We start from the raw sequence: 27,565 nt of genomic DNA, 5'->3' as shown, positions 1-27,565 counted from the left end.
GCCTTCGCCTCGGGGGTGCAGTGACCTGGCAGCCATTCCTGAGAGCCACAGTAAGCACTGCAAGGACTCTGCACCCTGAACCCCCTCTCCTACTCCAACCCCAAGCCTGAGCTTCCTCCTTCACCCAAGCCCCAGAGCCTGCACTCACAGCCAGAGCCCTCACCCCTTTCCCACATCCCAACCTGCTACCCCAGGTTGGTGAAAGGGATTGAAGGGGGGAGAGAGTGAGCAATAGAGGGAGTGGGGATGGAGCAAGCAGGGTGTGGGGTTTTAGAGAAGGGATGAGGCAGCAGGTCCCCAAAAAACTCTGAATCTAAATGGGGGTCTTTGGGTTGCTAAAGTTTGAGAAGCGCTGCACTATAGCATCTATAGTATAGACATAGTCTAACTCTTCCTTACCTGGAAAAAGTTAAAGGAGGGAGGTCAGTATCAGTGTGTCCAGGCAATGAGATCCACTTCCACAAGCAGCCTACCAGTGAAGAGACAGACATCTGCCGCATTTTCTGGTAGAAGTCAGAAAAGTCTGGTGCATTTTTAGGTTACATAATTTGAGCTGATGGAAAACATACAGTAACATTAGCAAATTTTCAATTTGGTACTATTACCAAATAAATCTGATGCAGTATTTTGGTAGGAAATCCATGTTAAGCAACCTTTAAGACTTCTCAGTCTTTCCATGTGATTCTGGTTTTTTTTTAATCCAGTAAGAGGTGTATGTTTTACTAAAACTTTTGATGATGACATCTTTCTTCCATATCTTTGAGATGTCTAGACTGTGGTGCTATTTTGGGATACGTCCGGTATCCCGAAATAGCGTTTTCCACATCTTTATAGCTACCCATTATTTCAAAATGCAATCAAAATAGTGGGTGTGTTATTCTGACATCCCAGTAAACCTCATTCCACGAGGATAAGAGACTTGTCGGAATAGCAGTCTATTTTGAAATTTGGTGCTGTCGGTGTAGCTCAAATTGCATAGCTTATTTCGAGCTAGCACCACAGTGTAGACGCACCCTTTGACTCCATTTCCAAAGAAGATGTGACTTTTCTCCTGTTAGGGTGAGCTGAACAACCTTACCCTCTGCGGTAGCATAGAAGACATGCTTGAACCTCTTTTACTGAGCATTTCTGGCCAAGTGAAGGGACTGCATGTCACATATTCGATACCTTGTGACAGTGAAGCTACCAGGTAAATGAAGGTGATATAAAATCATTACCCAAACTTGTTTGTTGGTTTTTAACATCCAGTACACTGTAATTATCCATCTATTATCTGATCCAGTATCTGTGCTTTCTCTTGCTGCCAGCTGAGGGATGGGAGTCCTATATCCTCACAAGCCAAAGTAACTCTGCAATGTTTAAAATGTGTAAATATAATGCTCAGATATGGATATTAAAGTGTTGAGTTCTATACCATACAATTTAAGATAAAATATCCTGGGCTGTTCAGATGTTTTCCTGCCACATTGCCAAATCTGATATATAGACAATGCAACTCTCCTTGATAATTTCAAAGACTACACCTGCCTGGTGTTTTTAATGTTATCCTGGTGATACACTCTGAACAAGAGTAGTCATGTAAGGTATTTCAAGCCATTCGTCTTGGATTTGTTTGTTTTTTTCAGATAAGCAAGAAATAACATTAATTTGGCAGATTAGCAAAAATTTGGCAGATAATTAAGGAAAATCAATATTGGCAAATGCTGATAGTATAAATCTTAGGCTAGTTGGTGTTTTTAAAAAAAGATATCAAAACTGCCTTATGCTAGACATCTCAAGTCTGCCAAAACTGTTTCTATGCTATGAAGAAAGAGGAGTGCTAGCTTAATATCGGAGATCATTTTTATCTTTAGTGATGAGAGGCAAATACTACAAAGTCCTCAAGATCTTCTGTTGGACTTTGGATCTGAAGTTGCATTGAAGAGCACAGTAACACGTCAGCTAATACTTACCAATCATACTGGAATTGAAGCTCCATTCATACTAGAGGCTGAATATTTCAGTAGCTGTCCAGTTATCTCAGAGGAACACGGAAACGGACTGTAAGTTGTCCTTTTCTTGCTAATCAATCAGATACTGGGGCTGATTTTCCTCTCACACTGCTGTGTAAATCTGGAATAATACCTTTGAAATGGTGGTATACTAGTGTGAGGGGACAATCCCCTGTTGCCATGCTGTAGCATTCAGTATGGACTGAACGGCCAGTACCACTTCTTGCAATACTGGTTGTTTCTTAAGTTGACTTTGCTTATGAGAAATGATGAACCCTCTGGCTGAAGTGTGAGGGGTGCAGGCCATCAGCTTTTGCAGGAAACATAAAGAGCCAGATTATCAATTGATGTTAATGGCATTGCTGATTTACACCAACTGAGGATTTGCGTTGAATAATCCTGAACTTGTGTCTTGGCATTTAAATGGCTTCACATCTAAAGAAGCTATTTTAAAAATTCATTTAGCATGTGATTCTAAGTAGTCTGTCTGGGTATGTCTACACTGCAAAGTTAATTCGAAATAACAATTGTTATTTCGAATTAACTTTAATAGCGTTTATACATGCAAACCACTATTTCAAATTTAATTTGAAATAGCGGAGCCCTTAATTTGAATTTGGAAACCTCATTCTACGAAGAGTAACGCCAAATTCGAAATAGCTATTTTGAATTAAGTGCTGTGTAGACACTTAATTCAAAATAGGGGCCCTCCAGCCCTTTCTAGGGAGCCCTGGCAGCCACTTTGGGCACAACCAGGAAAACGTACTCTCCTCTCCGCCAGCCCCTAGGGAGTCATTAAAGGGGTAGACCCTGGCCACAGTGCCTGTGCCAGCTCCAAGCCTGCCAGCCCAGAGCCAGCAGTGGCCACCGGGTCCCTGACCCAGTGGCCCCAAAACATGAGCCAACAAGCCACTGGCAGCCACCCCTCCACCGCTCCCTAGGAGCAGTCTGCCAGCTCCCAGGAGCCTGACAGGGGCTGGAGAAGGTGGGCGCCTTCCTGGTCCAGCGTAGAGATCATGGACCTTATTCAGGTTTGGGGTGGGGATGGCCCCAACGTCCATGATCTCCGCTAGACGGAGGAACATGGCAGGATAGCTGCCAGCCTGGCCACCAAAGGCCACATGCAAACCCAGAAGCAGGTCTGCATGAAAGTCAAGTTGGTCTGGTGAGACCCCCAACCCTGAGCTTCCCCTCCCTCTTCTTCCCCTTGCTTCCCACTTCCAGCTCCCTCCTCCCAGGTTTCCCCCTCCCCTCTCCCAGCCTCTCTCTTCCCCTCTCCCATCTCCTTTTCCCAGTCTTCCTAGAGGTTCATCTCCCCCATCCCAGTTTTGTTCAATAAACCCAGTTTCTATTTTTGAACATACGTGTCTTTTATTTGACATCAGGAAGGGGGGCTAGGGAGGGGTAAGTGGAAGGACGTGAGGGAGGAATGGGGCACGAGCCCCTGGTGGAGAGGACTGGGGAGGCTCTGAGGGCTCCTTGGGGTGGACGCTCTCCCTCAGGGCCTCCTGGATCCTGACAGCCACCCGATGGACCCCCCGGATGGCAGCCTGCAGCAAGTGCAGATGGGCTGATAGCAACAACTCCACAAGACGCACCAGCGTGCCCACGGGCAGCTCTGGCTCCATGTGGCCAAGTGCTGTGGTGTCCCGAGTTCGGGCACTCAGGGCACTCCAAGACAGGACTGCTTTGCTGTCCCTCATTGAGGTAGACAAGCAAGCGGGGAACCCTGAGAACTGTCTGTCTGGGGTGGGGTTAGGGTCCCTTTAAGCACGGAGCTCAGTTAGCCTCAGGCAGCAGCCCCACACACTAAGTCCTAACCTGATGCCCTGCCGGCACTGGTTCCGGCCAGCCTTAACTTCGGTTCAGGGTCCACTCAGTGTGGATATGCTATTTTGAAATAGCAAAACACTATTTCAAAATAGGTTTTGTGTATAGATGTGTTATTTAGAATTAGCTTAATTCGAATTAACTATTTCAAATTAAGTTAATTTGAAATAGCGCTGTAGTGTAGACATACCCTCCTTGAGCAATAGTTACTACCAACAGCATAAGAGTTTGCATGAACTAGCCTGTAAAGTTAACAAAGACTTGTGCTGCTCACAAAATGATCATTGAGTCCTTTCCTTTCACAAGCACTACAGCCAGCTTAGCAAAAAGGACAGCACAAATCAGAAGACATGCAGCCAAGAGAGCACAATCAGGTATGAGAATAGCTGTTTTTGTTGTCCAGAAAGATATGTTCTCACAACTGATACACTCAGCAAGTGTCCATGGGAAGAGGGCTGAATGGAAATGGAAATCGCTTTATATTAGATTTTCGACCTCCAGGGCAGAACTGAAAGTTACTGGTAGACTTTGCGGGGCTTATCCATAGGATTCAGTATTTATTCTGTGACTAGAGAAGTCCAGGCCCAGGGCTTTCAATGTGGTCCTTTCTACGAGCTTTAACATTTTAAAAATTAGACTACATTCTGAGCTGACTTCCATCCCTTCAATGTCAGTAGAGTTGGGTGGACTGAGGAATCCTTTGAGGTTTATTATTTATATTGGAGTAGGTCCTAATGAGGAAGATTCATGGCTCTGTTGTGCAAGGTGTTATTCCACTACAAAGGATCAGACTATGATATTCGTATTAATCTAGAAGAGCACCGTTGCCCTTACGACTACTTATAAAGCAAGGTACTGTGAATAGGTAGTGATATTAGACTCTAGCCCATGGCAAATAAAACATAATTTAAAATATGCAGTAGAGTGTCTAATCTTGGGGAAAATCTGCCGCTGTGCATGCGCCTAATTCATGTTCGGTTTATGTTTTTTACAGAAAATAACTTCAGCTGGAAAGTTGCTGCAGTTGTGCCCTTTGCCCACTAGGGTTCACTGTGGCACTAGAACAGAGTAATCGCGATAGCCCCCCCCCCCAATCTGCAATAAGGGAAATTGTGCAATGGTGGATTTTATTTATTGCATTTTCATAATAGGCTTCTCAGACGAAGCTTTAAAGATTTATGTGAATTTGTTATATAAAATACGGTAGTTAATTTACTTCAAGATGTACCAAAGAGAACACAGATACACTAATATATAGAGCCCTTACATCCAATTACCTTGCAGAACAGATTCAGTTACCCAGGAACTGTCTCAGCTAACGGAGCTCAGAATTTAAGGAAGTTTTAAGGCTGTATATGTAGCACTGTATCTGTATATAGCAACAAAATATGGACAGATGACTAAAGACTAGTGTTAAGAAGAACATACAACGTATCAGTGATTAGAAGGATAGGGGTACACAGACAGCTGGTAGATCTAAAAGGGGGTACATGATAAGGAAAGTTTGTGAACCTCTATTCTGGAGGCTGAATCCTCATCTTGTATAAACAGGTATAGCTCCATGAAGCCAGAGGAACTACCCTGATTAATACCAGCTGATGATCTGACTTTGTAATTTGTTTGAAAGATAAGCCTTATTCCATTTCCTAGAAATCTTATCAAGTGCTCTTTTGCTCTATTCTTTCAGCATTTGCACAGGCATTACTGTCTCAGGGGAAAGGAGTGGCTTTCCATGTCCAACCTTCCACAGGAACTCTGCAAGCCTTCCAGGAGCTAATTATAGAAATAACGGCTTATAACAACATGTGGGGAGAATACCATGATGACCTCATCTGTAGGGTAGGTGAGGCTTTTTGTTCTGATCACCAGATTTGCATGGTAGGTTTTGGCCAATTATCTTTCCCCAAATTCCTCTTTGCTAAAATGCATTCTTTTGCTTGCTAGGATTTCAGTAAAGATTCAGAGTAGCTTTTTCTAGATCATTTCTTCTAACAAGGTTTAGTGGACATTTGTCCTCTCCTGTTAAATCATGTGGACCTAGTTTTGGTCACAAGCTGAAGGCTTTGTTTTTTACAGGGCTGTAACAGAGTTTCACAAAATAAATGTGTTCCATCTACAAAATAGAGTTGTAACCATCACTTCTGTGCTCTGCCAACCCAGTATGTTGTCTGTGCCTGGTGGAAGGGGTCTAAGAAAGGCATCAGACAGAATGAATAAAACTAGGTATTGAGACCTTCCTGCTAACAAGAGTCCTTATTAGATCAGTTATTTCACTGATTTTCTTTAAAAGAGAGTAAAAAAATTTAAATCCATTTGGCTCAAAGGCTACAATATAATTTAGTTAAGTAAACCATGTTTAATTCTAATAGCCAAGATGCATTGTTTTTCTTAGGTGGGAGACTTACGATCTACATTAATCCCTATGCAAATGACTGTGAAAGGTTGCCCAATCTTCTTACAGATGACAGGACCACAGACTGAATATCAAACAATGATACCGATAATCAGGTATAACTCCCAAAATACTGTTTGTAGGGATGCCAGAAGTTGTAAATGCTATTTGCCTTTGCCTGCCTCCTTACTGAACAGTGTTCAATGGTATATTTGTCAACATACTCTGTGCTTTATTTTGTTTAGACAGTCAAACTTTACACTAAGGTCTTATTTGCTGTAGCTAAGTTTAGCATGCAGTTATGTTTGTTTTTTTTAATATGACTGTATAATGCTATTTCCATATATAGGAAGGCTCAAATGATTCAGGGCCAGCCTGGATAGAGATCACTGCCCTCTTCTCTCATAGGGTGTGTCTAGACTACATGCCTCCGTCGACGGAGGCATGTAGATTAGCCAGATCGGCAGAGGGAAATGAAGCCGCGATTAAAATAATCGCGGCTTCATTTAAATTTAAATGGGTGCCCCGCTCTGCCGATCAGCTGTTTGTCGGCAGATTGGGGCAGTCTGGACGCGACGCGCCGACAAAGAAGCCTTTCTTGATCGGCACAGGTAAACCTGGTTTCACGAGGCATACCTGTGCCGATCAAGAAAGGCTTCTTTGTCAGCGCGTCGCGTCCAGACTGCCCCGATCTGCCGACAAACAGCTGATCGGCAGAGCGGGGCAGCCATTTAAATTTAAATGAAGCCGCGATTATTTTAATCGCGGCTTCATTTCCCTCTGCCGATCTGGCTAATCTACATGCCTCCGTTGACGGAGGCATGTAGTTTAGACGTACCCATAGTGCACTGCTCACTGAGGACTGTCACTTCAATGCAACACTTAATTGACTTGTTGATCCTCCTTGTTTCATGAGCATTACGTTTGCTTGCATACACAAGAGTCTGAGGCAGCTATGTGGCCAGAATATGAAGGGAATGGAAAATGGAATATCAGCTGAATATACAAAATACCTGTTTCCTAAACTAACCATAGATTATCTGATTCCAATATAACAAACTGCTAACAACTGACTCTTTAAACTGATCTGTTTCTACTTTGTTAATGACTCATTTAAAAGAAAAATTCTGAGGAGCTGACTTAGCAATTGCACATTGTAACATGAAGAGTTATTCCTCTTCCTAGGTTTGGTGCTCACGTCTCTGGTGGGGATACCATCTCCCGATGTATCAGGCTCAACAACCCCACTCCTTGTGGTAAGGCTGATTTCATATTCTAAAAGATCTACTACCTAGCATTGCAATCCCTACAGTAGAAAGCAAAGAAATTAACGAACCTTCAGCTTTCTTAATTAGGATATTTTTAGGGCAATAAAGGAATAGGAGGAGAGAATAACAGTTAATTCAGTAATATAGCTAATATAGAGCAATAGTCAATGCTGTTAGGTCTCTAGCTGTATGAAAACATTTATCATTGTGGTGTTACACATCAGACTAGTCCACTGGTATAGTAGCAGAGCAGGAGGATTTGAGCCTGAGGCTAGTGAAGGAATATAATTAGCTTTATTATAACTTTAGTATGTAGTGTGAATGGAAGAACATCTTATTCCAGTGCATTGTGTGGTTGACTGAATAGTCTTCATCTGGATCCTTCTCTGAAAGTCACTTTTTCTGTGAAACCCTCCTAGAGCTAACACATATCAATAAAATGCTACCATCATGCTACTATGGGAGTGGGAGGGGAGGGGAATTAATCCCACACTAAGTTTAAGCACCATCTGGCTTGCCTAACTCCCACTTGTATCTAATCTTTGTCGTCCTCTTCGCAATATAAACTTTTCAGTGCATGGGCCACATCTTTCTCTGTGGCTTGAACATCACCAAACATACACAAAAATGACTAAGGACAGGGAATAGTTCTCGTGAGGAGAGATTAAAAAGACTAGGACTGTTCAGTTAGGAAAAGAGATGACTAAGGGAGGATATAATAGTCTATAAAATCATGAATGGTGCAGAGAAAGTGAATAGGAAAATGTTATTTACTCCATCGATCACCTGATGAAATTTACAAGCAGCAGGCTTAACTAAAACTAAGGAATTGCTTCACATAGCACACAGTCACCCTGTGGAACTCATTGCAAGGGGATGTTGCAGAAGCCAAAATTATAGATTCTTAAAATAATGAGATAAGTTCATGTAGGATAGATCCATGGATGGCTATTAGCCAAGATGACCAAAGATGCAGGTCTGTTTGTATCTTTAATCTTCTGATTGCCAGAAGACAGAACTGAACAACAGGGGGATGGATCACTTAATAATTGTCCTATTCTATTCATTCCCTCTGAAGCATCTGACATCTGCCACTGTCAGAAGACATGACACTGGGTTAGGCCCAATATGGATATTCTGACTTATTTACTTAAATAAAACATTCATCATGGCTAATGCTAATAAAGATGTAGGCGGGATGGGATCTTGGAGCTGGCTAGACTGTGTCTAGTATGCATACTCAGTGTAGAGCAGCAGTCAATAAAGCAAATTGAATGTTAGGAGTCATTAAAAAAGGGATAGAGAATAAGACAGAAAATACCTTATTGCCTCTATAAAACTATGGTATGTTCACATCTTGAATACGGCATACAGATATGGTTGCCTCATCTCAAAAAAGATATATTGGCATTGGAAAAGGTTCAGAAAAGGGCAACAAAAATTATTAGGGGTTTGGAACAGGTCCCATATGATGAGAGATGAAAAAGACTTGGACTTTTCATCTTAGAAAAGAGGAGACTAATGGGGAATATGATAGAGGTCTATAAAATCATGACTGGTCTGGAAAAAGTGAATAAGGAAAAGTTATTTACTTATTCCCACAATAAAAGAACTAGGAGTCACCAAATAAAATTAATAGGCAGCAGGTTTAAAACAAACAAGAGGAAGTTTTTCTTCACTCAGCGCACAGTCAACCTGTGGAACTCCTTGCCAGAGGATGCGGTGAAGGCTAGAACTTTAACAGGGTTCAAAAAAGAGCTAGATAGATTCATGGAAGTTAGGTCCATCAATGGCTATTAGCCGGGATGGATAGGAATGGTACCCCTAACCTCTGCTTCTCTGGAGGTGGGTGACGGGGAGAGATCACATGAGGATTACCTGTTGTGATCCTTCTCTCTGAGGCATTTGGTATTGGCTATTGTCGGCAGACAGGATACTGGGCTAGATGAACCTGTGGTCTGACCCAGTATGGCCGTTCTTATGTTAGTGCAAGATCGATGATAGGCAAAAATGGGTTTAAGTCACATTTATACTCTCCTGATCCTTTGATGGATTACCTGACTGGTCCTAGAATAAAAAGATCAGTTTTAGGATGTGTCTGGCATCAGTGTATCCAGGTACCATTAGCTACCTACTCCACTTTTTCTCATGGAGCAAAAAAGCTACATATCATTGGCCTGATTAACATTAATAGTTTTTTTTCTTTTTCATTCAGACATTCGCATGGACTGGGAAACTTATAATCAAGAAAAAGATGAAGAGAAGCTGGTGGATCTCTTGTTGTTTTATGGGCCTCATTTTCCTATTAAAGACATAGATGAGAATGAGATTGCATCAAGTATTAGCAGCTCAGAGCCTGAAATCGTGTTAAACTGGGATAAAATCCCTAGCAGCCCAGACACCATTTCGCCATGTTCCCTGCTGACAGATGATGTAAGATAAAGGCAGTCTGTTTTTTAAACCACTTAATCAAACAATGAATAATGTTCAGAATTATTAGGAAAGGAATCGATAATACAGGCAGTCCCCGACTTACGCGGATCCGACTTACGTCGGATCCGCACTTACGAACGGGGCTTTCTCGCCCCGAAGATCGGGGCGAGAAAGCCCCGTTCGTAAGCTGCTCCGGTGCCCCTGGTCTGCTGGAGACCTTCTCCAGCAGACCAGGGGCACCGGGCGGGTTCCCGCGCTTCTGAGGCTTTGCCAGAGCAAAGTAGTGTGCTCCCCCCCCCCCCAGCAGACCAGGCTTTTGTTTTGGACTCTGGGGCAGAGCAGCTGGGGCGCTGCCGATTGGTCCTGCAGTGCCCGCTCTGGGCACTACTGGACCAACCCGGCAGCACCCCAGCTGCTGTGCCCCAGGTCCTGATTCAGCCGCTGCTGGTCAGTTTCAGCAGCGGCTGAATCAGGACACCTGGGGCAGAGCAGATGGGGTGCTGCTGGGTTGGTCCAGTAGCACCGAGGAGCGGAGCTACTGGAGCAACCCAGCAGCACCCCAGCTGCTCTGCCCCAGGCGTCCCCAAGTCAGCTTCTGCTGAAACTGACCAGCGCTGACTTCAGGAAGCCCCAGGCAGAGTTGCTCTGCCCCGGGCTTCCTGGAATCAGCTGCTGATCAGTTTCAGCAGCAGCTGACTTGGGGACGCCTGGGGTTCTTAAGTTGATTCTGTATGTAAGTCAGAACTGGCGGTCAGTTTCAGCAGTGTCTGAATCTGGACGCCAGTTCCGACTTACATACAGATTCAACTTAAGAACAAACCTACAGTCCCTATCTTGTACGTTACCCGGGGACTGCCTGTAAGATGGAAAATATATGGCCTTTATATAAATCCATATGATATACATATTTTGAATTCTATGTGCAGAGATGGTTGCCCCATTTAAAAAAAAAACTGGAATTAGAGAAGTTACAGGAAAGAGCAACAAAATGATTAGGCATATAGAACAGCTTCCATATGAAGAGAGAGTAATAAGATGGGGACTTTTCAGCTTGGAAAAGAGACAATTAAGGGTAGATATGTAGAGGTCTATAAAATCATGACAAGTTTGGAGAAAGTAAACATGTTGCTTACTCCTTATAACATAACAACAACGAAGAGTCACCAGATGAAATCAATAGGCAGCAAATGGATGTATTTTTTCACACAACACAGTCAAACTGTAGAACTCTTTCCCAGAGGATGAGAAAGGCCAAGACTACAACAGGGCTGAAATAGATAAATTCACAGACAGGTCCATCAATGGCTGTTTACAAGGATGAGCAGGGATGGCATCTCTAGCTTGTGTTTGTCAATAGCTGGAAGGGTGACAGGATGGATCACTTGATGATTACCCATTCTGTTTATTCTCTCTGGAGCACCTCGCTTTGGCCACTGTTGGAAGACAGGATGCTGGACTAGATGGACCACTGATCTGACCAGTATGGCCATTCTTACCACTGCTATTGCAGAGCAATGGGTTGCTGGAGAAAAACTTTGCCAAGAAGTAGCATGTACTTGGACTGCACATTTAAGCTCTCAAGCCCTGTCAATGTTAGACTTTAATTTCTCTTGCAAGCTGGTTTACATATTACCATACAATTTGCGTCCATGCATTCTGCTGTTTGAAGCCCTTGTTAACCGTCATTTAAGGCAAACTTTGGGGCAGTTTCCAGCAGCATAATTGAAACTTGTCACAAAAATATCGATGGCAAATTTTTAAAAGAAAATTTTCAGAGAACAAAAGTTTTCAGGTTTGACCAGCTTTACTCCTCAGGGCCTTACAGTGCCAGTTCTGCCCTTTATCCTTACAGTGGGTAAAATCTTACCTACAGAATCCACATTGGATTAATATACGGAGGAATCTGTTCCAGTAATGTAATGTATGGTGTGCCCAGCAGTGTTCCCTCTAATTTTTTTCCCACCCGAGCAGAATGAATTTTGTTATGCCCATCAATACAAAGGTGATATGTGTCGCTCATCACTGTTTTATTGGTGCACATAACAAAATTCATGTGGGAGTGTGAGACCAAGGGGTGCTGAGTGTGGGAGGAGGCTCAGGCTTGGAGCAGAGGATTGGACTGTGGGTGTAAAGGCTCTCACTTGGAGTGCAAGCTCTGGAGTGGGGCAGGGGATAAGGGGCTCAGGGCTAGGATAGAGGGTTTGGGTGCAAGGCCTTTGGCTGATGGTGCGGGCTCTGGGTTTGGGCTAAGGATGAGGGGGTTAGGGTGCAGGCATTTGATAGTCACTATCACTGTCCTGATCAGGTAGTCGATAGTATATCCCTACAGCTATATTCTTATTATTGGAGCATGGGATTACTATCCATAGAGATTCTATGGAACATTTTGACTCATTTAAGATTTTTTACTTCACTGCACATGTGAGTAACCTCTTCTCCTGGTGCCCCCAAGAAGGATGTTGATAAATTGGAAAGGATTCAAAGAGCTACAAGAATGGTAAAAGGATTAGAAATCATGCGCTCTAGTGATTGAGCTCCATGAGTCTCTTTAGCTTAATAATGAGGTTAAGGGGTGACTTTAATTACTCTGTAAGTACCTATACGGGGAACAAATATTAAATAAGGGGCTCTTTAATCTGACAGAGAAATAAATAACATGTTCTAAAGGCAGGAAGTTGAAGCTAGACAGTCTGATTGGAATGAATACCTTTTTAATGGTAAGAGTAATTAACTATTGAAATAATTTATAAATTTGTTTGGAAAACATTAATCCAAGAATACCATAGACCTGGAATGCTGTTTTGCGCGATGAGCAAGATAGTCCAAAGATGGTACCCTGATCTCCCATTGATTTTGGCCCCCCATTAGTCACACTGTTTAGTAGGAGAAACATGGGTTTATGCTGGAAAGTGAGACAAAATGGTATTAGCTAATTTTGCTCTTGTTTTGTTCTGAGAATGATGTAGCCGTGTGCTGGATGTGTAACATTCCTTATCCCTTTCCTACCTGTAGGAGTCAGATGTAGACAGCAAGGAATGGGAAGGAAAGAGTGACTCTGAAATCTGGAGACCAGTAAATAATCAACAGAAAATCATCTCTGCAATTATACGAGCTCACGAAGGGGTTCTCTCCGACTATCCCTACTGTATAACTCCTAGACAGATTGTAAGCTGTGGCTCTTACCTCTTTGTAGTTTGTAAATATCCAGCTGTATGTATGAGACTGGGGAGAAGGGGCAGCAAGGGAAGGCTTTTAACTGGCATTCAACTTTAGCTGCTTTTATTTGGAAACTAGAAGACTTACCCAGCATTGTGCAGCTCCTTCAGGGCAGGGGTCTGGCAGTGCGGCGGGTGCAGGAATCAGGGCAGGGCCTTGGAGATGTGGAGGGCTTAATTTTCAGAAAATTAAGTCAAGTTTCTAAATAAACTTAAGTTCCAAGAATTTACAAAGGACACCTTTAAAAATGTATTTTGTTAAGGCTAACCTTGTGCTTAAACTGCCTAGCAAAGACTAATTAGAGGTGTGGATTTACATGGAAATTGTTACATTCGTTTTAACTCATATTTTGTCTCTTTTGACAAGTCTGGGCATAGAGCAGCCCAAAGAGATTCTATTTATGCTTTTACTGCAAATCTCAATGGGATTTTAGCTGTAAATCTGTTAAGATGCTTCCTTAATACAAAACTGCTCATTTGCTTTAGCTAAATGCCTGTATAATCTTTTGGCTCCAGATTGTTCCTGCAGGTGGCAGTGCCTCCATCCATATTTCCTTCACTCCACTCATGTTACCGGAGCTCATTAACAAAATTGAATGTCAGGGGTATGCATTAGGTTTCATGAGCCTAGACAGCAAGGTAAATATACTAACACAGCTAAGTGTTTACCTACGTAGTATTGTCACTTCAGTTTGCTTCTTTCTGCTCTGAATGTTATTCTGTAACAGTGAAACATTTTAATAATTATTCCTTACAACATGGGAGGCAAGTGGTAAATTTTGACTTCTGGTCTTGACTGGCTAATAACTTCATGCACAGCTAATTGATACTAAAACCCCTGTTGTTTTTGTTACCCAGTACTTCCTGCCCTCATTTCCATAGCCAAGAGGTGGAGAAACATTTTTGGGTCAGGGGCTGCTGACCCACAGAAAAATAAGTTAGGGGATGCAGACAAGAGAGAAGCAAAAAAAACCCCCAAACCAACCCTCAGAGGCATGGCCCCCAGCTGAGAAGGAGAAAGGAACGTCCCACATTCCCCTTGCACACCAGAGTCTATGGGGGCCCAGGCTAGTAGATCGTATGTGCTCCAACCCCATGGTGTGCAGCAGTGGGGGGGGGGGTGATGGTGTACCAGTGCAGGCGCCCCAGTGTTGTGGGGAGCCCTGAGCCTCGTGGGCTGGATCCAGGCAAACCAGGGGCTGCATCCAGTTCCTGGGGCCTGAAGTTCCCTACCCCTGCCATAGCGCATTTGTTTCATCCACCTGTTATGTCATCCTTTAGACTGTAAGCACCCTGGGGTAGGACTTGTCATGTGTTATGTTTGTACAGTACCTTAGAACAATAGAGTCCCACTTGTTCCAGGAATCTTGGCCGTACTATAACAATTTTTAATACTTAATTAGTGAATAAGGAATCAGAACTTACTTGCGATTCTATTCCCAGGTCTGCCTCTCACTCACTGGGGGTATGTCTACACTACAGCGTTATTTCGAAATAACACTTTTACACACAAAATGCATTTCGAAATAGCGTTTTGCTATTTCAAAATAGCGCGTCCACACTGAGTACACCCTGAATCACATTTAAGGCCGGCCAGAACCAGGTCCAGCAGGGTATCAGGTCAGGAGTTACTGTGTGTGGCTGCTGCGGAGTGGGCACCAGGGCACCCTGGGAAACCTGGAGGCCCCCTATTTCGATATAAGTGTCTACACAGCAGTTATTTTGAAATAGTTATTTCGAATTTGGTGTTATTCCTCATGGAATGGTGTTTACCAAATTCGAAATAAGCCCTCCACTATTTCAAATTAATTTCAAAATAGCAGTTTGGCTATGTAGACGCCAGGGAAGTTATTTCAAAATAAGGGCTATCATTTCGAAATAACTTTGCTGTGTAGACATACCCTGGGTGAATTTGGACAAGTCATTTATCTTTGATGAGACTTTTCCCTGGTAAAATGGAAAATGTAATCTCCAGGCTGCTGCAAAGCTTAAATAATGTTTGTAAAGCACTTTGAGACTCTCAACTGTTAAACACAATGTGTTATTAATTATAATAAAATATTTAGCAATGCAATTTTATAATATTTTAGGAAACAAGAGTAGTCTTCATATTAATGAGAAATTTTCATGTAATCTAATGAGAAATGTTGTTTGTATTCAAAATGCAATGTAGTTCAGATTCTGATAGCTGAGCAGAATTTTTATAGAGGTAGCATAATTTGTTCCAAATAGGCCAAACAGTGTCAAAGTTGATCTGTGGCTGATGCCTTTGAGAAATACCCTCTCAAATTAAAGTTAGTGCTTCATCCTTGAAACACTAATTTGATCTTCATGTATTCTTCCTGCTCCCATCAGCTTGCACAAGAGATACCTGGCAAGGTGACTCGTTCACAAGGCCATGGAGTTGAACCTTTGAGAATGGACTTGCAAGCTTTTGTAAAGCCTGCTCTGTAAGTATAACAGCTCTGACAGTTCACAAACTTATAATAAATTAAATGAAATTAGAACCTAAGGAAAGGTTTTTAACAGGCTTTGATTCTCTACATTCAGGTTAACTGTAGAAATGGATCATGATAGCGGAATCGTGTTTCATTCAATGGCAAGTGATCTCATACCAGATCAACTGTCTTCTGGAGTGAGTATCGTACACATTGTTTCATTAAAGTTTATTTAATCTATTGCTCGGCTATTAAGAAAATTCATGGCAACATTCATATTATCTGTAAAACAATGGTTTTAATGACATGTCCTCATAATGCAGTGTTAAAAGTTAACATCCAATAGGATAACTTTTTTTATAAGAGTACAAACTGGGCCAGAGAACACGGAGTATAATTAACTGTAAACCAAGAAAGGAAATGTTAATTCAGGAAGACGGTTATTCTGTCTTTTGTTAATTTACTCTAGAGGGCTTTTAAGTATCAAAATAATTATTCATTTTCAGGAGATTAAAAAAGAATCTGGAAGCAGAATGAAGGTGATTTAGTTTCCAATATAGTTTGTGAATTTTGGTGACTCACAAAGTCCTATCAAAATTTTGTTTTAAAACTTTATTAAACATGAAAAAAAATATAACAGGATTCTGAAGCACCCACACTAAGAAAAAAGTTATTTGGGACAGAATCCTCCAATCTCAGATGCTATACAATGTCTCAAGAGACTAGAAAGCTTTGAAACCTCTGGAGTGAATTCAGATAGAAAATAGTTTAACACATTCTTCTTCAGGTTTTGACAGAGTCAGTCATTACTTACAACCTGAAACTGACCAATTCCACAGAGGCTCCTCTGCACTTCAAGATCCTCCTATCTGTGCCCTTCACTGTGTCTAGTATTGATCCCAACAAGAACCTGAAAACATCCCACACCAACAGGGAGGAGCTTCTACTTCATCCACAGCAAAACATGCTGGTAGGTTCAAAAAAGTCCCTCAGGCCAGTACATTATTCCACACTATAAGGATGTAAATTCCAGTGTATGCTCACTCATTCCTTATATATGTGAATGTAGTACTGTTTCAACAGCCATTGGTGTCCACTGTGATAATCTCTACAATTTACACCCACTCCTCTTGTAAAGTTTAATGCACCATGTAGATAAGCCCTTAACAATTGATGTACGATAATGATCTAGGTCACAGCTATTCAACATGCGGCCCATGGGCCACATGCGGCCCGCAGCCTGTTTGTTTATGGCCCGCAGTGCGGTTTGGGTTTACGCGGGGCTCAACTCACGGCCCACGGGTGGAAGCCAAAATAAAAAAGTAGTCAATATAATGGTCTTCTGTTGATACGTGTTTTAGTAGTTAAATTCCTGGACTGTCATTGCTCATTAAAAGTGCTGTCATATGAGTGGAAATCAAGTAAATATTGCATTTTATTAATATCAGCAGAACTGATTTAAATGGGGCCTGTGTGTTCTGTAGTCTTGCTTTAATTTTTTTATTTATTCCCACTAGTGTGAAATAAGCTATTTGCATATATATTTGCATGTACATACAACCACACTTAAGTTGCGGCCCTCGGCTTGTGCTGCGAGTATCATTATGGCCCCCAGGGCTTCCAAAGTTGAGTAGCCCTGATCTAGGTGAACTGCAAAAGCTTTGGGGAGGGAGGAAAAATACAGTTGTACAATGGTGCTTGTTATGCTTTATCAGCTATGTCCCGTTGAAGTCACTTTGCAGGAAGCACTAAATGAGTATTAATATCAAAATGATAAATGTATTTACAATGTAAAAGAAAATCTCTGGCTTCTCACTCTTCCTTTCAAATCCTGATCTTCCCATCTGCAAACCATATATTAAGTGACAGGGGAAGACGTATGGTTTTAGATGTATGTGTAGATATAAAATTGGTTTTAGATGTATGTGTAGATATAAAATTTATATCTACATTTGCAAAAATGATCCACAGATCTCCACATCCACAGATGCGGATAGCCACAATTTGCAGAGATCCCGATATAAAATCTGTATCCGCATCTACATCCATAAAAATGAACCACCCATGGATAGAAAGCAGATAGCTGCAGATTTCCAGGGCTTTATGTGCTGGTGTCAGGAAAGTCACTAAGCAAAGAATGAAATAACTCAAATGCACTTTTAAAATGTATGTATCATTTTTAAATGTACACATCAACATGGGCACACAGGGCTTGATTCTGACTGCGTACCCATACATAAAAGTAATATAAGAACATAAGAACGGCCGTACTGGGTCAGACCAAAGGTCCATCTAGCCCAGTATCCTGTCTACCGACAGTGGCCAGCACCAGGTGTCCCAGAGAGGGTGGACCGAAGACAACGATCGAGCGATTTGTCTCCTGCCATCCCTCTCCAGCCTCTGACAGACAGAGGCCAAGGACACCATTTTATCCCCTGGCTAATAGCCTTTTATGGACCTAACCTCCATGAAATTATCTAGCTTCTCTTTAAACTCTATTATAGTCCTAGTCTTCACAGCCTCCTCTGGCAAGGAGTTCCACAGGTTCTCCACAGGTTAGTTTAATGACTAACTCCATGAAAGCAATGGAATTACTTTTGTAAAAATTGGTGTCAGGGAGAAGAGAATCAGGGGAATTCAGACTCAAACTTGAGGGGGTTTCTCCTCATATTTTAAAGCAGTGCAGTTCACCCTCTCCTCTCTTTCATAGAACTTGCCTTTAGGAAATAGTTCTGCAGTTTGAAAAATATCAAGATTATTTTTTTAGCTTTGCTTTGTTGTACAAGTTCCCATAGGATTTTGGGCAGTGGTATAATGCTGTTGGGTCATGATGGGAATGGGCATATGGGGGAGGAGCTGTTGGGATGTTTTTACTGTGAATTTCCTAGTGACTTCACACATTTTCATCTGAATTCCCCTCAGGTGAAAGTATCATTTCACACAAGTCTGGAGTTACTTACATATCAGGATCTGCCAGCAGTCCAGCTGGTCTCAGGAATCCAAGTGCTCCGCTTTGAGAATGGAGATAGGAAAATGAAATTCAGTCAAAATCTGGTCATTGAATATAGTAACAGAACAACCCAGGTAACAAGTACTCCAGAACAAAAGTAACAGCAAAAGCTTTTATATCCATGATGCACCTTTAATAAAGAATGATGTTCAGATATTTTTCATAACTTACCCATTACTGAAATGCAGCTGCTTTTAGGGTAAAGCATGCCAGATAATCAATAATGAGCAGCAGCAATGCACAAAAGTAATAACTTTTTAACTGCAGGAGACTCTCAAGATAACAGCTTTAATCTCAGTGTGCCAGCCAATGTTCCATCTAAACTTTTCCATCCAATTTGTGGAATAAATTATGTGCACTAGCAGAAACAAAAACCTAGCATGAAGTAAATCGGCTGGACAGCTTTTGAGTCTTTCCTGAGTGGCTGCACAAGCCCTCTGCTTACAGAGAACATTAGTGCCAGGCCAGTTCCAAAGAGTTCTGTAGTTTCTTTGTATAGCAGGAAGACCTAGATTTTACATTTCAACCAAATGATGGCACTCTCCAGTGAGACTTTATATTTCACACTAGTTGACTGTGATTACCAAGGCTTGACAAATTATGGAAAACCCTACTCGCCAGACAAAAAAGGGACTCGCCACCCCCCCCACCCCCCGCCCAAAAAAGTCTTTCTTAATGGCATAAATTCCTAAGAAGAATAAGAACAGTAATTACTAATAAGTTATTAATAAATATCTTATAAACCTCTACCTTTCCCCTCTGCTGCCATGTCTCCTCCCCTTGCTCCATCAGCTCCCCTGGTGCCTGCTGCCCCCCAACCCTTCACCCTCCTCTGCTGTCCTGACTCCTGCCCTTCTCACTGCCCTCAACCCTCCTACGGCCTGCCCCCCTCTACCAGCCCTTCTCTCCCCCATATGCCCACTCCTCCAGTAGCCCCACTCTGATCATGTGAGCTACCCCTCCTCATCCCTTCTTCTAACACTTCCCTCTACACACCTGCCCTGCCTCTCTCCTCTGGTGCTGGTCCCTCCCCTGCAGGTGTCTGCCCTTCTGCTTCACCCCCAGAATCCCCAGGCACCTGCACCCTCCTGGTGCCTCCCCCTTCCCTCACTGCCCCTGCCCCCTTTGCCCTCCTTTTCCCTGATGCCCACCCCCTCACCACCCTCTGCCCCCGTTCCCCTCATGCCCCTGTGCCCTCACAAATGCCTTGCTCCATCCCCGCCTTCCTCATACCCACCCCTTCTTTCAAGCCTTCTTCCAGCACCTCCACTTCCCCCCTCTAGCCGCCAATGCCTATACCCTCTCCTCTCCCAGCATCACTGTCTCCCCTCCCACTGACACCTCCCCTTCTGCCCTTTTCCTCACTGTCTGCAGTTGGCCCCCTGGGATTTGTCTCTCCTGCACCCCTGTCCCTTGGTGCCTTCCCCCTTCTTCTCCTGACCTCCTCCCTCCCTCAGCACAAGCCCCTTCACCATATTTTCCCTTCCCCTCCCCTCAGCACAAGCCCCTTCCCCATATTTTCCCCTCCCGTCCCTCCGCACAAGCCTCTTCCCCATATTTTCCCTTCCCCTCCCCTCAGCACAAGCCCCTTCCCCATATTTTCCCCCTTCCTTTCCCCTCCTCTCGCCTCCACACAGCACCGCACAGCACAGCACAGCACAAGCCCCTTCCCCTCCCCTACCTGGCTTCTGCCTTCCACTTTGCGGGGTTGCCGGAGCCTTTTTGAATCCGGCAGTCGCTGGCCGTGACGTCAGGATGCCACGTCATGCCAGCGTCCTGGCATCTGCCGGCATCCTGCCCTCTGCTCACGCCCCACCTCCTTGTGCCAGAGCTGCACGCAGGCAGCCCGGCACTGAGAATCACCACTTGCTGAGAATCACCACACTTCCCCCTTCCCAGCGGCGCTCTGCTCCTCCACCGGCCGGCGGATCGGATGGGGCCGTGCCGCCCGTAATGCGGGCTTCGGCCAGCCCGTCACACCACCAGCTGGTAAAATCTACTTGCCGTGGGCGAGCGGGCGAGTGTATTTGTTGAGCCCTGATGATTACCATGTTGTCCATATCTTTAGATACCAGAGTGAGCAAAGCCCAATGTGCTAGATACAGCTCTGAAGAATGAAGAGAAGCTAGAGTGAAATGTAATGTCTGTGTCTTCATACAGCACTCAAAAGTTAACCAGAATGCACAATGAATGTATGTCCTTGAGAACATACAATGGCTATTCTGAAAACCTCCCTGAAAAAGCAACACTATTTACTTTCATAATAGGCCATAGGCTTAAACTAAATCGAAATTGTAGAGTGGATTCTCTCTCTCTTCTCTTACCTAAGTCAGCATCTGAGAAATTGACTGTCGTGTAGCCCAGACCTCATTCAGAGGAGTGAAAAATCCACCTCACTAAGTGATGTGGTTATAGACACTGCAACAGGAACTTTATAGACACTGCTACAGTGCTGGAGGAACTGACCAGGGACCAGGCGCAGTTTGATCTTCTGCTCACAAACAGAGAGGAACTAGTAGGGGAAGCAGAGGTGGGTAACAACCTCATGAGATGGTAGATTTCAGGATCCTGACCAAAGGAAGAAAAGAGAGAAGCAAAATATTCACCCTGGACTTCAGAAGAGCAGACTTTGACTCCCTCAGAGAACTAATGGGCAGGATTTCCTGGTATGCTTACCTGAAGGGGAAGGGAGTCCAGGACAGCTAGCAATATTTTAAAGAGGCCTTATTAAAGACACAGGAAGAAACCATCCCGATGTGCAGCAAGAAAAGCAAATATGGTAGGCGACCAGATTGGCTTGTCTGGAACATCCTTGTGAGCTTAAACACAAAAAGGAAGCTTACAAGAAGTGGAAACTTGGATGGATGACTAGGGAGGAGTATAAATATATTGCTCAAGAATGCAGGGGAGTTATCAGGAAGGCGAAAGCGCAATTGGAGTTGCAGCTAGCAAGGAATATGAAGGGTAACAAGAAAGGTTTCTACAGGCATGTTAGCAATAAGAGGGTGCTCAGAGAGGGTGTGGGGCCCTTACTGGATGAGGGAGGTAACCTAGTGACAGATGATGTGGGAAAAGCTGAAGTACTTAATGCTTTCTTTGCCTCTGTCTTCACAAACAGGGTCAGCTCCCAGACAAATGCACTAGGCAATGCAGTATGGGAAGGAGGTGGACAGCCCTTGGTGGGGAAAGAACAAGTTAGGAACTATTTAGAAAAGCTAAACATACACATATCGATGGGCCTGGATTTAATACATGTGAGGGTACTGAGGGAGTTGGCAAGTGTCATTGCGTAGCCTTTGGCCATTATCTTTGAAAACTCGTGGAGATCGGGAGAGATCCCGGGTGATTGGAAAAAGGCAAATGTGCCCATCTTCAAAAAAGGGAAGGAGGACAATCCAGGGAACTACAGACCAGTCAGCCCTGGAAAATCACGGAGGGAATCCTCAAGGAATCCATTTTGAAGCACTTGGAAGAGGGGAAAGTGATCAGGAATATTCAACATGGATTCATGAAGGGCAAGTCATGCCTGACCAATCTGATTAGCTTCTATGGTGAGGTTACTGGCTCTGTAGATATGGGAAAGTCAGTGGATGTGATATAACTTGACTTTAGCAAAGCTTTTGATACGGTCTCCCACAATATCCTTGTCAGCAAGTTAAGGGAGTATGGATTGGATAAGTGGACTGTAAGGGTATGTCTAGACTACAGGGTTTTGTCGACAGAAGTTTTGTCTACAGATACTGTCGACAAAGCTTCTGTCGACAGAGTGTCTAGACTACATCCAGTTCTGTCAACAAAGCAAGCCGCTTTGTTGACATAACAGTGTGGACGCAAAGGACAGCGTAGATGCAATAATACCTTCTATCAACAGAACTCTGTCGATAAAAGGCGTTATTCCTCGTAGAATGAGGTTTACATACGTCGACAAAACTGCTGAGTTTTGTCGACGTTATGTCGACATAACTCAAAGACAGTGTGGACGCATGTATAGTTTTGTCGACAAAAGTCCACTTTTGTCGACAAAACCCTGTAGTCTAGACACACCCCTAGATGGATAGAAAGCTGGCTAGACTGTCGGGCACAATGGGTAGTGATCAACAGCTCGATGTCAGGTTGGCGGTCAGTTTCTAGCGGAGTGCCCCAAGGATCAGTTCTTGAACCGGTTTTGTTCAACATCTTTATTAATGACCTGGATGAGGGGATGGATTGCATCCTCAGCAAGTTCACAGATGACACTAAGCTAGGGGGAGAGGTAGATATGCTGGAGGGCAGGGATAGGATCCCGAGTGACCTGGACAGATTAGAGGATTGGGCCAAAAGAAATCTGATGAGGTTCAACAAGGACAAGTGTAGAGTCCTGAACTTGGGATGGAAGAATCCCAAGCATTGATACAGGCTGGGGACTGAATGGCTAAGTAGCAATTCAGCAGAAAAGGACCTGGGGATTACAGTAGATGAGAAGCTGGATATGAGTCAACAGTGTGCCCTTGTAGCCAAGAAGGCTAATGGCATATTGGGGTGCATTGGGAGGAGCATTGCCAGCCAATCCAGAGAAGTGATTATTCCCCTTTATTCAGCTTTGGTGAGGCCACATCTAGAATATTGTGACCAGTTCTGGGCCCCCCACTATAGAAAGGATGTGGATGCATTGGAGAGGGTCCAGCGGAGGGCGACCAAAATTATTAGGGGGCTGGAGCGCAAGACCTATGAGGAGAAACTGAAGGATTTGGGTTTGTTTAGTCTGCAGAAGAGTGAGGGGGGATTTGACAGCAGCCTTCAACTTCCTGAAGGGAGGTTCCAAAGAGGAACAGTAGTGACAGATGGCAGAACAAGGAGCAATGGTCTCAAGTTACAGTGGGAGAGGTCTAGGTTGTATATTAGGAAAAACTATTTCACTAGGAGGGTGGTGAAGCCCTGGGATGGGGTCCCTAGGGAGGTGGTGGAATCTCCATCCCTAGAGGTGTTTAAGTCTCGGCTTGACGGAGCCCTGGCTGAGTTGATTTAATTGGGATTGGGCCTGCCTTGGGCAAGGGGCTGGACTTGATGACCTCCTGAGGTCTCTTCCAGCTCTATGAATCTATGATACACTGGCAGAAGAGCCTCTGTTGCTAACTGAGCTATCACCTTTCCAGGAGGTGGATTAACTCTGCTGACTGAGAGCTCTCTCCCATTAGCTTGAAGCATCTTCATTAAAGTGCTACAGTAGCACACCTGTGCCGATGCATTGTTTAAGTGTAAGCTTGCCCTAAATAATGCTCATTTCTTTTTGGACAAAGTTATGGAATTTTTTTTTAACTCTTTTCCTCTTTTGTATCTTTCCAGCTCGTGCCAGTGACAGCATACCTTACTGTCCCGCTACTGGAACTCTCTTGTGAGACAGTTGATTTTGAGACCTGCTTTGTAGACCAAACTAGGACAGAAGATGTTTTTTTGTTAAACAGGAGCAGATGCAGAAGTTACTGGACTGCTTTACTGGGTACTAAGCCTGTGCAATAGATTCCTTTTGTTAGAAGAGTATAATGCTTGTTTTAGTCTTCTTCTATAGTAAGATGGGAATGCATCCTAGTCAGTACGTACAACATGGTAACAACCATCCGGTAAGAACCAAGTCAGGGTCTGTTCACACTGTCTTTACTCCAGTATCTTTTCACTGACTACAGTAATGACTTCAGATGTACACCAGAGAACAGAGTCAGATCCACCATATTTATTTTTCCAAATTAGGGTATGTCTACACAGCAGCAGTATTTCAGAATAACTAATGTTATTCTGAAATAACACAGTGCGCGTCTACACTACAAGCCTTTATTTCGAAATAAAGTTGAGCTGGAGGACTTCTTACTCCGACTCCTATTAACCCTCATTTCACAAGGAGTAAGGGAAGTTGAAGGAAGTGTGTTCTTCCTTTAACTTCCTGCTGTGTAGACAGCTCCAAAAGCCAAATTAAGCTATTTTGACTTAAGCTACACAATTGATGTAGCTCAAGTTGCGTAGTTTAATTCAAGTTTTGCCCTGCTGTGTAGATGGCCCTTAAGGCCTGATGGTAGGAGGTGAGCACCACCAACTCCCACTAGAAACAAGCTTACACTGAAGTTAATGAGGTTAATGGTAAAATGTCCATTGACTTCAGTGAGAGCAGGACCAGACCAGACCATTTTATTTTGCCATTTACCACTACCACCATCTCAGCTGGCCCTGCAAATGAGATTTAGACTAGTCAAAGGCATGTGACAATCCCAATTTTAATTGACAAGTGAGGAGATATACTCTTTGCTTACATGAATACTGCATTATACACAACAGGGAAGACTCTTCAATTGATATTTTCATTCTTTGCTGCAGACCAACGAGAACGGCATAACAACATTGAAGTATTTTCCATCTCTCCCGCTCATGGAATTCTCGAGGCCCATGAAGCCAGCTCACCCACCAAAGTAGCTTTAAAGATCAGTTTTACTGCAAGGTACAGTAAGAGAACAGCATTTTGCTGTCTTTGGAGTTGACGAAGAAAGGCCTTGCAGACTGTTGCTCTGCAAGGAGTAATTGCCTCTCCCATACTGCTGCCCAGTTCTTTGAATTACAGTACTAGCCCTTTTATCTGGCACTTCACCAACTAGCAAGCTCAATAAACTGGCATTTCTGATTTGCACAGAAAGTCCTGTCTACAGTATGGTTGGTACAGGGCTGGCTGGGCTGTGGGAGGGGCTTGGGGCACAGGCAGAAGGTGCTCACTTCCATGCAAGTGGCTCCCCGACCCTCCTGTTGCTCTCAGGCATGGCCAGGTGGCTCTGAATGCACACCGTTTGTTCCCTCTCCCAGAGCATGGACCCAACGCCTTCCAGCACATGGGATGCACATGAGGCAGCATCCCTACTGCAATACAGCCACCTGGCCGCACCTTTGCCAAGAGCAACAGGGATGGGGAGCTGCTTGTGAGGACTGCCAGAGCATCCCCCTCCAGCACCCCATACTTCTTCTCATCCCAGCTCCTTTAAAGAACCGTGCTGTGTTTTTGCATGTAGTAGAACGGCCAGCTAACTGAATTGTCTTCTTCCTTTGTATTTTAGGAGTAACGTGGAATATGAAACTACAGTCACTGTTTCTGGAATGCTGGGAGAAAAGCCCTGCAAATTACAGATCAGAGGCAGAGGATCCTATGATGAGAAATATGAAGATCTCCATTTAATATAAGAGAGATGGTACAGATTAGGTGTCAATGTAATGAGTCATTCTTGGCTACTGAAGTCACTGCAAGATACATATGTATATTGAATGATACTATTGAAACTACATTGCCTACATTTTCATGTACTTGAGATTTAAAATACATTCCAAGTAATATATAAAAAAGAATTTTACTGAACTAGGATAAGTGTCTACTGAACAAATATAATTCAACAGATGTTGACTCAAAATAGTATGTGTTGAGTTTTATAGTTCTCTTATTGGCATACTCCCATCACTATAGAAACAGATGCTTTGCAGATAAAGAAGGGAATTCTAAAAATTGTGAAGGAGATTCCTGATACACTTTAGTTTGCTTCTTTAAAGTCATCAGTTAATTCCACACTGTACTATTTAAGTGCAACTAGAGTGAGAAACACTGAACAAGACCAACATTCTCACTGACTCAGTTTCTTTAATACAAAAGTCAATAGGAGCTTGATGTCCACATTGCATAGGCACCTTTGAAGAAACACCAACCTAAATGTTTAAGTAGCGTCTGGGAGTTGAGCATGGCCCCCTGCTTGTGCAACTATAGAAGATGGATTCCATCCCACTTAATTTTCTTACACTCCCTTGATTCCTACCTACTCATACTTTCTAGTCGACAGTAGTACCAAAACAATCGAAGGTCAGTCTGACATTCCCATTTCTGAGAGCATAATGAGAACCCTATTTATCCATAAAAAGCCAGGCCAGAATTTTCAAATGTGGGATTACAAAGTGAGGCATCTCAGACGGGGGAAGGGGACAAAATCCAGCTCAAAGGCCATAAATTCACCCTGCTAAGCCAACAGATCCAGCCTGCAGCCTGTGGGAGCCTCTGGTAGGCTCCCTGCTGCCTTGTGCCTGCGGGCTGGTCAGAGAAGCAGGCTACAGGACCCATGAGATTCTCTGAATACTGCAAGGGGGGGAAGGGGAGAAGAAGAGGTTTCCGGCCAATGGGACCTGCCTGCTGCAGGACAGGCAGCATACGAAGTACCCCTTTCCCTGGGCTCACAGCATTTAGAGAAGCACATGGCCCCACAGTCAGCTGCTCTGAATAGCATGGGGAGGGCATGGAAGGCTGAGAGAGTTGTTGCAGAGGGAAAGCACCTACCAGTCAGAGCCTACCTCTGGCACCCCAGCTCTACCCTTCCATCCAGCATCCCTACACCATGTAACCCAAACTTTCTGCACCCCTACTCCTGAAGCTTTCTTCCCTTCCCCCAGTTCTTACAGGGATGCATACAAAAAACTCCTAAACACTAAGAGCTAGGACCACCAAATTTGGTGTACAGCTTCATCATAACTTAAAGCAAAGTCAGGGTTTGGTTGTGCACGGGGGGGAGGAGAAGAGAAATCCAATGGATAAAACCATATAGAAGAGAAACAATCACCAAGCAGGTGAAGGGCTAGTTGGGGGGCACCCTTCCCCCTGTCTGGAACTGCCCCAGCTCCGAGCCTCACCCCCCCAGGTGTCCTTTAGGGAGGGTGGTGGGGTGCTGTCACTCTCCCCCCATGCACATGGGAACATTGCTGGCTGTTCCCCTTTGTTAGGGAATGAGGGGAAAGTGCACAGTTTGCTGCATTCCTCACTCTGTCTGGGGAACACGGGACAATGCAACCCTCCCCTGACTGTGCCCACTTGAGCTGCAGGAGCCATGGAGAGGTGCTTCTTACCTGACCCCAAGCTGTGGCATTGAGAGGGTGCTGAGGTAGTCTTCTCTCCCCGTGAAAGCCTGCACACTGAACCCCTCATCTCCAGTCCCACCCCAGAGCAAT

The 27,565-nt window shown here is 43.9% G+C and overlaps 1 protein-coding gene across 3 annotated transcripts in view; it reads left to right on the top strand.

Moving 5' to 3' along the window:
- DLEC1 (DLEC1 cilia and flagella associated protein) overlaps positions 1-25,992 on the top strand; it is a 65,754-nt gene extending 39,762 nt beyond the window's left edge. Inside the window, exons 23-38 of one of the 3 annotated variants that reach the window (XM_075922860.2) lie at positions 1,059-1,189; positions 1,854-2,042; positions 4,128-4,195; positions 5,509-5,660; positions 6,214-6,329; positions 7,399-7,469; positions 9,697-9,914; positions 12,927-13,079; positions 13,646-13,768; positions 15,485-15,579; positions 15,680-15,764; positions 16,355-16,537; positions 18,490-18,651; positions 23,900-24,053; positions 24,920-25,040; positions 25,645-25,992. In XM_075922860.2, coding sequence (XP_075778975.2) covers positions 1,059-1,189; positions 1,854-2,042; positions 4,128-4,195; positions 5,509-5,660; positions 6,214-6,329; positions 7,399-7,469; positions 9,697-9,914; positions 12,927-13,079; positions 13,646-13,768; positions 15,485-15,579; positions 15,680-15,764; positions 16,355-16,537; positions 18,490-18,651; positions 23,900-24,053; positions 24,920-25,040; positions 25,645-25,768 — 2,145 coding nt within the window. In that variant the 3' untranslated portion in view covers positions 25,769-25,992. Of the gene's footprint in view, positions 1-1,058; positions 1,190-1,853; positions 2,043-4,127; positions 4,196-5,508; positions 5,661-6,213; positions 6,330-7,398; positions 7,470-9,696; positions 9,915-12,926; positions 13,080-13,645; positions 13,769-15,484; positions 15,580-15,679; positions 15,765-16,354; positions 16,538-18,489; positions 18,652-23,899; positions 24,175-24,919; positions 25,041-25,644 lie in introns of those variants that run through there. The other 2 variants (XR_012902132.2, XR_012902133.2) reach the window with 2 other exon arrangements.
- The last annotated feature ends 1,573 nt before the right edge of the window (positions 25,993-27,565 follow it).

Source organism: Pelodiscus sinensis, chromosome 2 (genome assembly GCF_052426305.1).
Source record: "Pelodiscus sinensis isolate ZL-2025 chromosome 2, ASM5242630v1, whole genome shotgun sequence".
Taxonomy (NCBI): Eukaryota; Metazoa; Chordata; order Testudines; family Trionychidae; genus Pelodiscus; species Pelodiscus sinensis.
This window is presented reverse-complemented; position numbering and strand designations above follow the sequence as displayed.